Genomic DNA, 16,595 nt, shown 5'->3' on the forward strand with positions numbered 1-16,595 from the left:
ATATGAAGTGGGACCCGGAACACTGAAATGCTTCTGCAACGGGAATCGAACCCGGGCCGTTCGATTGAAGGCCACATTGCTATCATTCCGTCATCGGGTAGACTCACCATTTATGTGAAAAATATTGGAAGGCGTAGTGGCGTCGCTTCTGTCCACTAAAATAGCTGCCAGGAGATTTTTTCAGAATAATTGTACTAGATACACCATACACAAGCACAACGCACACACATAAGGATAAGGCGCGATAGAGAGAGAGAGAGAAATTGAGAGAAAAAGAAAAATATAAAGAAACACAGGAAGAGCAGAATAGAAGGGAAATGGAGGGGACGAACAGACAGAAAGAAATATAGGAAAACAAAGAGAGAAGGAAATAGAGAAAACAAGAGAGAAAGAGACAGACAGTGAAGATACAAAGATAGGAAATAAGAAGGCAGGGAAAGATAGGAAGAGAGGAGATAAGTAAACAGAAGAAGAAAATATAGAAAGATAAGAGATAAGAAAATAGAGGAAGAAAAGATAAGAAAGCAGAGGATGAAAGAATCATAAAAGATAAGAAAACAGAGGATGAAAGAACGATAGAAGATAAGGAAGCAGAGGGAAAAAGAAGATAGTTGATAAGAAAACAGAGGAACAAATATGGAGGATGAGAAAACAGAAAAAAAGGGAAGATAGGAGATAAGAAGACAAATGTAGAAATAAATATAGAAGATAAGAAAGCAGTGCAGAAAGATAAAGAATGAAGAAAGAAAAGTAGAAAAGAGCGAATGGCAAAATGGGAAAAGAAATAACTTCAGCAGTCATCAGCACCCTAGAACTCGGAAACAAAACACTCTATTTGAAGTATTATTGGATACTTTGCCAGCCAGTCAAATATGAGGAGTGTACATACTATTAGTATAGAGGTTAAATGTTTATTTCCTGCAATTCCAACGTAAAGTGGCTGTGGATGTTGTAAAATAAGTTTCCTCAGCCACACATGCACTCAATACTAACCCTGCTAGCAATTATTTCAATTCTAGACAAAAAAAAAGCCAATCATCTAACATACAGTTATTGAAAATGGGAATTGTTTCGTTTTCTGCCGTCTTCGAGACCACCAAACGACCTACGGAAGGAGATTTTACAGTTACGTAGCGACCGAAGAAAAATTGCGCCGAAACCAATCGCATGCCTGAGTGCCGCATCGTAACCAAAGCACGTCCCCAAGTAAAAAAAAAAAAAAAAACTTCGCCTGGATAAACAACACAAGGATGCGAGGAGAAACAGCATGTTAACATAACTGTTTGTTAATATGCATGGCCCAGTTACGTACGTTGCGTCACGCATCATGTTAACATGACGGAGTGGCCCCAGAGTGGAGGATCGCAAGTCCAGAAGGCGATGAGTCGTCTGCATATGTGAGCGTCGACAGGGTTTACAACTCCTGGCATAACATTTGATTGTACTCAATTGTTTGTTTGTGTTTCGCTCTTTAACGTCGCTGTTCTACCGTTGATGGCGATGATGATGAAACAGATGCAAGACCAAAACGTCCTGAAACCAGGGTTGTTGAAAGTCTAGGAACCCATAAATTCTAATGGATTCTGTTGGGTTCCGTAACAGGGCAGGAACCTTTTCTCTGATACTTTAAAATTCGGTCCAAGTTGCATATTGATTGTTCCTGAAAAGGGTTCCTGGACGGATTAAATTGATCCGGAAAGAAGTTTCCTGGACCGAATTGAAATACTTTACAGATAAAAATGTTATTTACGGTCCACAACCCATTTACGCTTGCTGATTTTCTCTCCTGAACCGGAATTGAATTTATTTAAAATTCCTGGACCTTTAAAACCCTGCCTGAAACAGTCTGTACGGACCGGACCGACTTCCGTGGCGGGGTGGTTGTCTGTACAGCGCACTACGACGTCACGGTCAGTGTTGCCACAATCTGAGGGGACAATTTCCTTTTCCAAGGATCAAAATTTCCCTTTTTGGACCACTTTTTCCCTTCACCTATAATAATAATAAATGGCAGCAGAACCAGTAGCAGTAATAATAATAATAATTATTATTATTATTATTGGTGGTGGTGATAGTAGTGATGGTCCATGTTCGTATGAAAAAAAATGTTCAACAATTTTTTTCACATGTCAGCTCATTGCTTCCTGGCCAGGGCAGATGTCAGGTTTAAATCGTGGAAAGGAATTCATTAAATCGTTAATGGTCATCATCTTATCCGAAGATGCATAAAAGCAACGTACAATATACTTAACAAAAATATAAATAGATTCAAAGGACCAGCAATAAGGAAGAACAGCAAATTAAAAAAAAAATTAATACAATAATATGGATATGCAACTGTAAACTAAACTGCAATATTGTAAAGTTAGATGTCTTAAAATTTCCCTTAAATTATGGTATTCTTAATCGAAATTCCCTTTTCCCTTTTGGCTAAAAATTCGGTAAGAATTTCCCTGCAAAAGGGAAATTTCCCTTCATGTGGCAACACTGGTCACGGTTCCAATCCCTGCCTGAGCATGAACACCCAGGGAGAAACGAATGAAGGGAGACACTCACAAGATCATCCCTCATCTTTGCGATTAGCCAAAATCGGAAGAAAAGCGAACATAAACCAATTCAGTCAATTAATCACTCAACACCCTGTACGGGATTCGATCAGAAGACTTGAGGTGACGAGACGATGAATTGAACATATGCAAAGAGCTTGGCACATACAAATGTCTAAGTTTATATTGCAGCCTCTCAGACAGCCTATTAGTTGGCTCCAGTGCCAGAACAAAACTTCCGGAATACGGTTTGGAAAAGAAACGCTTACAGTTGCGCATTGAGGAAATTATTATTTTGGGGGATACGATAAATGCACATTAAATTATCCGTTTTGTTTATCAATAAACGGAGGCCTCTCGCGTAGTCAAATGGATAGCGTCTTCGCTTGTGACTGTACAAGTATTAGCAGAAAACAATCATTTTTGTTTGAGAATCTCTCAAGCGTTTATTGTTCATTGTAATTCAGATTTATTATGAAAGACACTCAAATTTGTTTTCATTAACAATACGCATGATCCTCCCCGCGTTATGTAAATTTAAACATTCTGCACTGCTATACATCAAATTTCTCTCTAAAGTTAACTCATTACCTGTTAAGGAACTAATAATAGGCCGATACCACTAAGAAGAGATACCGATCGCATTACTCTGACCAATTCGCACCGATACCGATTCTTGAAAATTGTAATAATTGAAAGTTGTCCAAAATATAGATTAATATTAGTAAGTATTTTACTCTCATTATATGCATAAATTTCTTAATGATTTTTGTTTTTAAATATTTCAGAATTAGCTATCGGGTGGCCAGAATTAAAATTACCCAACTCAGAGCCTTCTGTAGTCTGTTTGAGGCATCGTAGAACTTTGAAATTTGGTGAATCCACTATGCAAACCATGGGGAAGAGAAAAAAAAGTTCAATTTTCCGCCACCAGGTTGAAATGTGGCGCTGTAATAATGAATATTGAAAAACATAAGTGATATAGCTGAGTTTTTAATTAGAAAGACATTTGTTAGTGGCTGGAAGTTGCGAGAAAATAATCTCTCGTTTATTGCAAGGTAAGGGCAAATCCATAACCAACCGGAGCAGTTTACGTCATTATTACAACCCATCATGGAAGTACAGCGCCACATTTCAACCTGGTGGCGGAAAACTGAACTATTTTTTTTTATCGCCATCCTCTTCTCCATGGTCTGCATAGTGGATTCACCAAATTTCAGAGTTCTACGATGTCTCAAACAGGCTACAGAGGGCTCTGAGTTGGGTAACTTTAATTCTGGCCACCCAGTACATCAGAATATTAAATTACATGTTATATTATCACAAAATTCCTTTCTTTTCCTCACACTAACCTGATGCAAAATAAAAATAAACTTTGAATTTTGCATAATTTCCAGGATAGTTTCACTCCAAAAAAATGTCGAATACGTAAAAGCTCAAAATGGCGGAATAATATCGGCAGGTATCGATACTTTTCGATACCGTTATGTCGGCATCGGTATCGCCTCATCCCTAAAAAATATTGATAGTTTTTAATTTCTGGTTAATTTTTTTATATTAGGGGTATTTTCTTCACTATTTTTAAGTCATAAATGCAATTTTTATTTTCCAATTTTTGCTCATTTATAGGCCATTAATGCCTTGCCCTAGTCACCACACTAATACTAATTTAAGTGAATGTAATTGTAAGTACAGCATTTCTAGTTCTTGATAAAGTTTCTACAATCACTACTTTTGGTAGGACTGCTGCAGCTTTAATTTCTAGGGAAAATGTAGCAAAAATAAGACATAAAATATTGCTTATGCTGAATCTCTAAAAAAAAAGTAAAAAAAGTAAAGTCCTCCCCTGTGCATAGCACCACGCCATGAAGGCGTATAGGGGGTGTGGGGGTAACGCCCCACACTTTCTTGATCCGGTCGTGAGTGGGGGTGATGTGATCAGCATCACGCCCCTGACCGCCTTTACCCCCCAGGGTTTCCCCCAGGTACCCATGTTATTCGACGCTGGGTGGGCGCCGGGGCCGCTTCCATCGTTTGAAAAGTTCCCGGATTTGAACCGGCCGGGGATCGAACCCGGGACCTTTAGCATGGTAGTCAGACGCGTTACCGACTGAGCCACCGCGGCCAACCTGAATCTCTAGCCTTAACTAATTCTCTAGCCTTCTTAAACCCGAAGGTTCATGGCTGCAGCAACACAAGCCTTCCATCTGTCCTTATCCTGGGCAAGATCAATCTAATCTTTTCCATCCTTACGGATTTCCTTTAGGTCCATCTCAATGTTATCCCTCCATCTTCGTCTTGGCCAACAAAATATTAACTTTAAAATCAGACAACAAACGTGATGTTTATTCCTGCAGAAACAGAAGAAAGTGTTTCCCCCTTTTCTTGTAAGCTCCTTGATTGACACTTTCGATTAACCAGCCTGTTTCTTTGCTGCGAGTTTTTTTTTTTTTTTACAATTTGTTCGAGGAAGAAACTGTTTCTTTCTGTGGCGTAATCTTGTGTATGGTCACGGAAATCTGAGTCGCGTGTTGTCGATGCAGGTCGGGGCTTCGCGGTTCAGTTGCTGGACGCGGGTAGCCATGTAAGACTTGGAAGGGGGTTGATGTAGACTGAAGGAGCTGACCAGTTTGTTATTGCTTTTTCTTGCAGGAAGCCATGAACAGCCCCAGCTGGGTCCCCAGCTTCCTGCTGTTGTTAAGCATCGCCGGGGCCCAGGAGAGACAGCCGTGGCCCGCCATTGCTGGTGAGTTCATTCTTTCTTTCTCTTTACTTCACCTTAGCAGACACTTTTTGTACATTCCTCTCACAAGGCTCGGCTGGAACTGTGGCCTTTTTCAAATGTTCCTCTCCCTTCGCAAAACCGCTGTGATATTCCAAAATCATCAACAAATTAGAATATCTTCTAGATCATTGACGTGAGTTTTCGTGATGGTTGCTTTCGCTGTTACCTATATATTTTCAATAGTTTCGCAATTACGTAAATCTATTAAACTATTGATAATATCTAGATAACGGCACAAGCAAACCACATGAAAATCCACGTCAGTGCTCTAGAAGGGATTATAAGCTGATGTAATTTTTCATATTTTGGAATATCACAGCGGTTTTTCGAAAGGAAAGGATTTTTGTAAAACAAATTTGCACTGTCGGCGGCCAAAGGTTCAGACTGTTTTTTTTGGGTATGCATGTTACCAGTTAGTAAACTAGATTATTGCTTTGCGGTTCTGAGTACCATAGAACAGTGGTTCTTACCTAGGACATTAAATCTTATGATTACATTTACACATAATTTAGAACCAGTTCGACCCCAGACGGAGTGGTTCGCATACAACTTTAAACTGTAGGTCCAATTAGTTCTGATTAGTTTATCTGAGCATAAAATGGACTTAAAACAAACTTCAAGGCAATGCAATTAAAAGCACTCTCAAATGTTGCATTGTATGATTGTATACCCCATAATCACAATAACACACACATCCCCACTGGAAATTGATTATCAGTGAAAAAATTCGTGCTAAACATATTTTTCATTCGTACAAAATCGCGTTATTAGCAATTTACGTGGTATTTAGAGTTTCTCTCGAATTTTACATTTTGTCCCGGTCCTGTGAGGATCATCTCGCGAATCATGAATTTTCTATGTAAGGTGTTCAATATGCGGGTGTGTTTTAAAAATGCTTAACGCTCGGATAGGACTGGACGAACAGATATCCTAACCCCACTGAAATTGTAACCCTTTGGGTAAAAGGGGGGGTTGTAGTATACAGTAATAACAAACTATGTCCAATCATAAGCCTCGTTTTAATAGAACATAGCGGTTCTCCTCGGTTCTTTCACACTGTTATTCTTCAGCCACACTGGGCGTTCGACTCCAGATCACGACCGCACAAAGTATCTAAGTTCGACTCTCTGGTGTTGTTCCATCTATTTCATATTATCGTCATTCATTCTCCCATCGCGACGGAAACGAGTGAAATAAAAAAATAAAAACTTATGCTAACAAAGAAAAATTGTTCGTTCCATGTCTGTTTGCAAACTTCCTACCGAGTTTATAATTTTAGTAACAATATTCATTCATTCTTCATAAATATGAAAACGTTGTGAACAAAGAAAAATGGATTAATATAAAGGCATATATTCAACCAGACGAACTTAACTATATGTAAGAATATAACCAAATTTACAGTTAACTGTATTCAACCCAGACTCCACAATCCGGACTTAGGGTTGCAAAATTAAAAGAGCGGAAATTTCCCATTCCAAAGTCATAAAAATAAATGATGGTTTGGAATATTTTGGAGAAATTATTTGAAAATCATTTTTAGAAACAAAATGTAAATTTCCCATTCATCCATTTCTTGGCCCTATTTTAATTAAACTGAAAACTTTGATTGAAGGGTAGATAACATCAATGATTAGAAGTGGGCACCTGAAGTAGCTGTGATCTTTTTCTATTGGTATGTGGAAGGGGAATATTTGGAACTATTTCCTGATTGATTGATTGATTTACTTTATTTCACTTCGACTTTTGTGCCACTTTTGGCTAATTTGCGAAGATGGGAATGAGTGATGATGATATGATGAATTTGATGAATGGACACTCACAAACATCCACCCTGACTGATTTTTTTTATCCTCGATCTCGATAAAGAAACAATTCCCTACACATTGATGGTAACCTCTTTTTATGTTACCGTGGACTAAATGCGGAATGTCTATACGCTTAGCACATAATAACGACAAGAAAAGTTCCTGTGCGTAAAATACATTTTGGTGAGCTATAGTTGTAATAGAACATTTAGTTTACAAGTTTACTATGTTTTCAGAAATGAAAAATAATCCAGACTGACAACTTACTGTAATTACATCATTTCCCCCTTTTATTCTTAAGTTAGTGAGGGGAGGGATTAAGCAAAGTAGATCCTATGAAAGGGTGACAGCAGGAGCACTCCCGCTAGACACGCCTCTTTAAGGTATCCACTGCTAAAGCAATTGTTAAATTAAATTACATCCGAGTTGACACTTCATTTATAAAATAAACATTTCTTACAACTGAACAACATGTACACCATTCGTTCGAATTCCATTACAGCAACTTCACAGAATATAAACTGTTAGGTTAAATCCGGCGTAGACCATTTAGCCATCTTTATACCCTTAACACCAACGAGAAGAAATAGAGGAAATATTATTAGTGCAAAATATAGAACCAGTAATAGATATGGGAAAAACTGCTTAAAGAGGTAATCCCAAATAAAAGTAAAGTAAAGTAAAGTAAAAGTATATAGAACCAGTAATTCACAAGATGTGTTATATGCAATCTCACAAAACACAAGCTACTTTGAAGACGGACTTAAAAATAACAGAGATTGCTAAACTCATACTCCCATCCAATAAAAGCAGTACATTAGAAGAGTATTCTGGATGCTTCTATAGAAATAAAATTTGCATGGTGATGTGCCAGCGTAAGTTTTTAGGAAAATGTCAATGCACTCTATATACATTATGTAAAGAGGACGTAAACACATGAATATTATGATAGATATAGTGTTATTATATTATTAAATAGATGTTCCAGTAGCTGAATGGTAACACAAAAGAAATTATTTGTTTGAATAACAGAACACGTTCGGTTAAGCTTTTTGGTAATCCTACTGCATTTTTGGTATATCTAAACAAATGTTCACAATTACTAAAATAATTCTGGTGAACAATAATTTGTCTATCGCCTATTTAAATAAACGTTTATTTACAAGAAACTATTTATTGGTTATGTCAAAATCTTTATCTGTGTAGTGCTCTCGTTTTTGATGCGAGGGGTCTCAAGTTCGATCCCCGGAGCGAGCACCAAAATTTTGCTGTTGACTCAGCATCGAAAGAACAATTTTAAGTGTTACTAGAAAATAAGTTGTTGGCTCTGTTCTAGAAAAGCAGAAAAAATCAAACAAAACTTTATTTTGCATGCATTGATTTATTGAATTGTTGTTTTAAGTCCACTTTGTGCACTGAAAGGCTAATTGGGACTGGACCTACAGTTTATAGTGGGATCCAAACCACTATGTGCCTCCACCGGTATCGAACCCGGACCCTTTGATTACAAGACGACGACGCTACCACTGCACCATCGGGGAGGCCCTTCATTGTGCATGCAGAGCTAAGAAACTACACACAGAACCATACAAATGTCAATTCCATTAAAGTGCATAAACTGCTAATGATGCACATTTTGTGGATAAACATGCTCAGAAATGCATCAAAGGGTACTTTTACGAGCTGCTGTTCGTGTGATGCACGAAAAACGCATGAGTTATTATTACACGTTTAAAAGTGTTAACCGATTTATCAGAATGCATCAACCTTGGTTTCATGCTTGATTTGATTATTATTTAGTGTCTTTTGTTGCAACTTTTGGATAATCGTGACGATGAGGATGATTATAAACGGGAACTCACAAACAAGGGCTCCGCGGCCAGGGGGCACTTGCCCCCCCCCCCTAGATATCTGGAACATCCGTGTCGAGGCCGGGATTCGAATCCGAGTCCCCTGGCCATTTTACATCATACTTACACTAAAGTTAATGTCTCAAAATAAAATTAGAGATTTTATAAGTGCTAAGGCGGCCACCAAGATGACAATAACTGACCCGATGTGGCCAGCGGGCCGTAGATTGGGAAGTTCTGTCGCAGTGTTTCCTACTCACAGTTGTCTAATAATCAGAATGGGAAATGCTCGTTCGGTCACTGAATTTACTCTTCCATTGTAATGGAAAGCAAATGAAATTTTGTTTTAAATTCGCGTGATGCGATCCTCAAGTAACGGTAATAAATCTTAACTCAAGATAGCGTATCTCGTGGCTAAAATAATTAGTATCAACTTCTGGCGAAATAAAACCTGTAAAGCCAACAAACTGCTTCCATTTCGCTGGAATAAATTGAGATTAAAGATAAAGTTTATCTCCTCATCGACGAAAACAACTGTCTTTCTTTTCAAATTGGTCTCGCATGATCTTGTCGAGTTGAAAGAGTTTGGCAGGCACTTGTAATACGCAGTGGCGTAGCATGGACATTTCGGGTGGGAACGCCAAGTCCGAAGGAAGGGTTGGCCCTTTCTTGCTTAATAACTTACTTATGGTATTAGTCGCCACAGGTATTGTTTATTTGCCTGAAGTCAGCTGGGTTTTCAATAAAACATCATCCATGTATGTTTTAGCTAGACAATTAGATGCCTCACTATGCCACAAATGTTTTGAACTCTGGTGTTTTATACCTTTCTGCATGACGCAAGTTATTAGAAAACCTACCTGAATCACAAGCGCCTTTGAACAACAGCAGACGTCATTGTTGTGGTTGATCCAACTACTCATTGATTTGGTTTATTTTACTTCGCTTTTCTACCACTTTTGGTTAATCGCGAATATGAATATGAGTGATGATATTGATGAAAGGACACTGACAAAGAACACCCGCGTTCACGTTGGGATTTGAACCAGGGACCTCTGTTGTCTTGGCGCACTGTGCAAAGCAGAGTGGATGATCCAAATATCGTACACTCTACTGACGTAACAGTGCCGATTAGTAATTCAGACCACTGTTTATTACATCTTGAGAATGCTGATAAACATTTTAAAATAATTTTGTCCAGAGACCATTCGATGTTAAGAGTTTTCAAATGAATGCTAAACATTTCCATTGACACAATATTAAGCAGTTAGATAATAACGAAAAAATACAATAAAAAAATCAATAGTTTTGCGGGTTAAGTGGTAGAGCAGCAACACGCTGAATTTCTACCACGAGGACTTCACCAACTTCCTTCACAAAAACTGTGTTGATCTTTTAGTTTCTAATGCACATCGCTGTTCGTGCGATAAATCATACAATGCAGTGACCATTAAGAAGCAGTATATTTGAGATTGGTAAAGTTACGTCAGTCAATATTGCGTATTGTAGCATCACATAGCATGAGCGCGAAGAGCGGGGTAGGAATTCTACCGCTGTAGTCTGCTTCAGAAGGCAGGAAGGGTCACATGAACCAATCACGGTAGACCTTTCGTACGCCAGCGTAAGAGAGCCCATTTACGCGCGTGCTGTAGAAATGGAAGCTTTCCCTCCATAAAGGCAGCAAGGAATATAGGAGTCATGTACGTACGCCGAACCTGCTCGGCGTTCGGCCGGGAAAGGCATTGAAAAGAGATGCTAGAACGAGTGTTGAGAGTGGAGCGTTGCAAGCGGATCGCGAAAAATAGCTATTATAATGCCATGAAGGTCAAACATATTTGAAATTAGTCACGTTTTACTTTATAATCACAGCATTTTAGCATTTTTGAAATTTTAAATCTGGGAACGCCGGGCGTACGGGCGTACTATAACGCTACGCCACTGGTAATACGAGTCCCTATATCATGAGGGTCATGAAATGAAATACAAGATGGCTGGGTTCATAGGCAAGTTTGTGAAACGTGAAGAGGTATTGCAGCAATTAGAACAATTAGAAGGTAAATTTAGATCATGTTTGAAAATTATCAGAACAACTTTCAGCGTTGACGATTTGCAAGGACAAGGTTGGTAGCTAAGTTCGGTTGATTGATTGATATGTTTATTTTTAATACGCTTTTCTGCTACTTTTGGCTAATCGCGAAGATGAGGATGGGTGGTGAAATGATGAAATTGATGGTAGCTAAATGTTTGACGATCGAGTACTTTATTTGGTCTTGATTGATTCTTTTTCTTCGCTTTTCTGCCACCTTTTGGCTAATCGTGAAGATGAGGATGAGTCATGATATGATGAAATTGGTTCTTCATTTGGTCTGTTTGTCCCACATATTGTTGATTGTTTTTAAGTCCACTCTATGTTCAGATGTGATAATTTGGACTAGACGTACAGTATAAAGTGAAATGCGAAACACTGTGTACACTGTGAAACATTGGGTATCGAACCTGAGACACCTTCATTACAATGCGACAGTGTTACTAATTCGCCATCGGGGAGGCCCGTTGACCCATATCTTGAACAGTTTCTCTCTCAAATGCCATTTAGTCCTCTTCGGGGCAAACATTATTGTTTATCTCATCGCATAACCTTAATTTTGCAAATTTATAACGTGAAATCGAAAGGACGTCTGTCTTCTACGTCACTATAAATGTTTGCTCATTCAGATGTTTTATATTTATTTCTGGCGAGCAAAGCGACACAGGGGTGCCTAAAAATTAATTTGAAATACTCAAATCGACGAAAAGAGATACGCAAAAGTGTGAAACAGTTGCGTTTATCGGCATGTCAATGACGCTGGGAACACCACAAAATTTTTATTATGAATAATTTACCGTACATTTGTATGTGCTGGACCTACAGTTTAAATTGGAAAGCGAATCACTGGGAGAGATTTACATAGCAACTATGATGTGATTACGGTAGGAATTTGATGACCTTAAAATTGCCAAAAAATTACCTTTAAAAAATGCATTTATTACCTAATACGTGCAAGAAAAAATGCCCTATAAACTTAGAAAAATGACCAAAAAATTCTGAAAGATTTGTAATACAAATTTATAAACTACCAAAAGAAATTCATATTACAAATTAACGTTACAGTATCTATCACATGTTCATTGCGTATGGTATCACAAGTAAGAAAGTTCACTTTTTGTCATCTTTTAGACTTTAAGTACTGAGTTGCAGTACACAACGAAAATCATATGAAAATTTTCAAATGTGAATGTCAGTGTTCGGACAAGAGAGCATTGTACACGGACTTCCACAGACACAAAAGGAGCGTACTTGAAATGAACAATATCATTTGCTGTTAAGTCACTTTGAATTCCATGGAGTGCAAATTGCTTCCCTGACAAAATGTCCGATACAGAGCACATAACTTTGTACCCCTTGTTTTTTAACAATAATCCGTCTGTCGACAATATATTTACTGATGGAGGGGAAAATCACATTGTTTGAGCTGAATTGTTACACAACAGCTTGTGTCAACAATACTGCACAAAATTTCTTTGTTTCTTCAAACACAGTCCTTCAGAACCGCGCTGAAGGCAATGAGAAGAGAGTCAGGTACCTCTCTCCTTCAAAGGGTTACATTTGCATGTAAAATGCTCCTTCTTTCACAAAAATGTAGAAAAATACATAAAATGACTTTTAAAAGGCCGAAATGACTTAAACGGTATAAAAAGTTTTAAAAATGACCTTTTCTCCAAAAAGGGTCAAAACATGCAAAAAAAATGCCCTAACAAAGCCATCCCAATCAATTCACTTACGTGTAAAACAAGTTCGTATCTACTTATGCAACGTTTCTTTCTTACCAAAAAAAGATGGATTTGCATGAAAATCGTAGCCCTAGTGATTAGTATTTATCAAACATTGTTATTAATTTTAATAAAATGATGTGAATTATTTATTCGTACCCCGAAATCTGCTTAAATTTCTTCATTTTTCAAATGCTATATTAAATATAGTGATCCTATACGTAACGCTCATTAAATTCTACAAGAATTAACTAATACATTAGTTAAATATAGGTATTGAGTTTAACATCATGTATCTCTATTTGTAGTTCAACAGTGGCTAAAAGTTAACCACAGGAGATTCAATATTGTGCGATCACCATAATAAAACAATGCATCAAAGTACCCATAATACAAATGAATTCCCCAAGTCAGCTTACACAGAATCGAAAAAAGAAAGTGTATATAAAAATCTTGCGTGAACGTTGCAGAACCTAAAATTTCAATCTAGGGTACTTGAACACTTGAGTACGTTAATTTCCGGTAAGGATGTCGAATCGACGCTTCTTAATAGAAATATGTATGATACATCATTGGGAAGGGTATGAATCAAGGATTCCAGAAATGTAAAATTTAAGGTGAGGAAACAATTGGAAGTGGAAAAAAGTAGTATTAATTGACCCCCGATTCCGGGCTCCGTCCCTTGAGTAATTGACCTACCGCCCCCTTCCCGCATTTTTATATAGAGTCCCTTTGAATGAAAACATGATTATAAAAAAGTTCAATTCCTGTGGAAATTCGCATATATATTCACGTTGAAAACCAAAGTTCAACCTGGCAATACTGTGTGTTTACAACATGGATTAGGTTCAAGGAAACCAGCTATGGCAAGTAATGTAGTAGTAATTTTTTTTATTATTTAATAGAAATGTAACTTCAAATTGAGAAATGCACAGTGTCAATTCGAAGTGTTAAATACGTACTATTAGCGCACAATATTTTTTTTTACTTTCGAACGGTAAAACACAAGGGTCGATTGTGCAGTCTAGCCTAATTTCCTCATTACTTTTTGCTCTGTATAAGAATCAGAAACTAGAAATTTGGAACGAACGGGAACTCGGAGGTAACGAGTATTATATCATACAGTCAACGCCTGAAGAGATAACCCAAATTATAATGCATAAAAATAAAATTGTGCACTGACCTAAATATAATCACTGTGATAATAAGGTAATGTGAGGAGACATAATGAAATGTGTTGACAAATCACAATAAAACACCATACATTACATAAATTTTCACAGTTTGCACGTTATCTTAATGAATGTAATCAGCAAGGAACCGATTTATATGTAGTAAAAATGTGCTAAATATGTAAATACATAATTAGTTATTTTCACCAAAATATGGAGTTAAATATGGACTTAAAATTGTAAAAGTTTACCTTTTTCATAATACAAGACGCTACACGAGATACATAAAATACAGTCTCAGCATTGTAACTATTGCTGTGACTGTCTTGAAGAGAAGCGAATCCCGTACGTCTGCCACAAAATCGTTGGTTCTGGCGCTGCTGTCGGGCAAGCAACTAGTAGCGAGGGTGGGGTTATCGATGGGCTGCTCGACTTGGGACACTCTTCCAACATTGCCAAAATAACGTTTGTAACAACTAACAACCAGGAGCAGATGCTTGAGCCCTCATTCTCTATTGTTGACAACAATTGTAAATAAACAATTTCAAGTGTTTTACAATAGCAAAAGCAAACAGTTGGGAGGTATAATTTAAAAAAAAAAAAACTATTATTGTTCGGATGACAGAAAACTTGTCATTAACGCAATTGGAGAACATATAAAAAGGATCGTAAACTTTCGTTCGTTTAACATCACTTCGGACTGTCAGTTATTCGAAAGAAAATCACCAAACTCCTTTGGTCACACGGGGACATGTAGTTAGTTATTCCGCGAATATGAAGCATATGTTGATAAATCTTCTGAAGTATGGAAATAATATGTAAAAATAACTAAAATACGTATGTAAAATACGAGCCAGAACCTAATACGTACATGTACAAATATGGAAAATAAAAACTGAATTTTTAGAGTCTACATGCCATGATGTGCAAGGATAATACAAAGTATAACTGATTTGACCTTCATATATGTATTTACATATAAATCAGCAATTAAAATTGGCTTTTGGGAAACCATTCATTTATGCCAAATGCAAAAAGCATGTTTCTGCAACTTCCAAGCAAAATTCTGACAAAATGTGTTTCGTGAACTAAATTATTGTCTACAATTCGTTTACTGCTACAGGCAAGATCTGCGTAAGGAGTGCTTGAAAGAAAAGAAAACAAAGCTTAATTTAACACAACGCAATTTCTCTGCGACTGAGCTACGAGCTTGACCAAATGAAAGAACGAGCAAACACTGAATACCTTCATAGGCGTCATATCATTTTGATCTCGACAATGTGCAGCTCGAAGTCAAAAGGGAATATGAAGCTTACCTTGTTCGTAATCCTCACAGCCTCGACCACACCCCTCCCTCCCCCTTCTCACTTCTCCCTGAACCCCGTCGATCACTGGCCTGCCTTTACGTTCTGTCCTAACACTTTCGTCTTCAACAATCTTGCAGTGACCGGACATTTCCCTGCGAGATTTACACCTGCATAGACAGACATTTTACGAAATATCAAGGATTTAATCTGTATGAAATACACTTCGTGCAAACTTGTCTGGGCTACCCCTTTCTACACCTCCGATTTAAGGCACATTTCAAATATTTCGTGAAAATATTTAGCTCCTCATAACAAACAGTGTTTGCAAATAGCGCGGAAGTTTTTTTTTTTTTAGATCTACGTGCTACGAAACTTACGTTTTTTATAAAATTAAAATTCCTTGCGTAACGTCAAAAAGGTTTTTCAGAACTTCTATCATGGCGGATGATGGATTCATGTTACAGGCGCACGGCTGTTTTTTTTCTTTTTCTTCTTATGATTGACTTGTGCAATGGGAACATTTGGGATTGCGATATGTTATTTGTGTGATATATTGGCGGATTGAACATTTCAGACATTGGATTTCATTAATGCGACTTCAGAAATTGGAATTAATTATTTATTTTTGGCAACTGCAGGCCATAAAGGGGAGGGTTGTATTTTCTAAATGACTTGTGGGATGGGATAATTTGCGACTTCTTATTTTTATGATGGGAAGGGAGTGGAGGGTGGTATTCTGTGGAAAAGGACAACAAGGACTTTCAACGTAGGAGTTACTTCATTTTTGGACTTACAAATTTAACTTCGACCCGCAATTCAGTGCCTGGCCTTGGTAAGAAGATGTAAGTTACCTTCTTAGGTTTAATTTTAGCCTTCGTTTTTGGTATCTTCATGTGTCAATGCGGAAAACAGTGAGAAATAGTGTTGGGGGCAGGTGACTCCGGCCGATTTCTAACATGCCTTTAAAATGGACTCTATAGATAAAGGCGGGGCCGCGGTAGCGGTAGGGGGCGGTAAGTCAATTACCCCAGGGGCGGAGGCCGGAATCGGTGGGAAATTTGGACTCGACAATTTCAAACGACAAAATCTCAACTTTAAACTGCTGTACAGTCGTAAATACTTCTTTCCGCGCTCCAATTGTTTTTTTATTCATAATTAGGATCACATAATCTTCATAATGAAAAAAAAATGAAAAATCGAGGGTGTAGAATAGGGTACCCGACCCCTTGTCTGTACATAGAGTATCTGTAAACTCACCGGTATTTTTAGGTAAGAATGTTTGCTGTTTTGTTACACTTGTTTACCACATCCTGATTG

At 37.7% G+C, this 16,595-nt stretch overlaps 1 protein-coding gene across 2 annotated transcripts in view; it reads left to right on the forward strand.

The window, feature by feature from the left end:
• LOC145980561 (uncharacterized) overlaps positions 1–16,595 on the forward strand; it is a 126,686-nt gene that overhangs the window by 92,196 nt on the left and 17,895 nt on the right. For both annotated transcript variants that reach the window (XM_083113588.1, XM_083113587.1), the window contains exon 2: positions 5,199–5,292. In XM_083113588.1, the coding sequence (XP_082969714.1) occupies positions 5,205–5,292 (88 nt within the window). In that variant the 5' untranslated portion in view covers positions 5,199–5,204. The remainder of the gene's footprint in view (positions 1–5,198; positions 5,293–16,595) is intronic.

The sequence above is a fragment of the Lepisma saccharinum genome, chromosome 28 (assembly GCF_977018435.1).
Source record: "Lepisma saccharinum chromosome 28, izLepSacc3.1, whole genome shotgun sequence".
Classification (NCBI taxonomy): Eukaryota; Metazoa; Arthropoda; class Insecta; order Zygentoma; family Lepismatidae; genus Lepisma; species Lepisma saccharinum.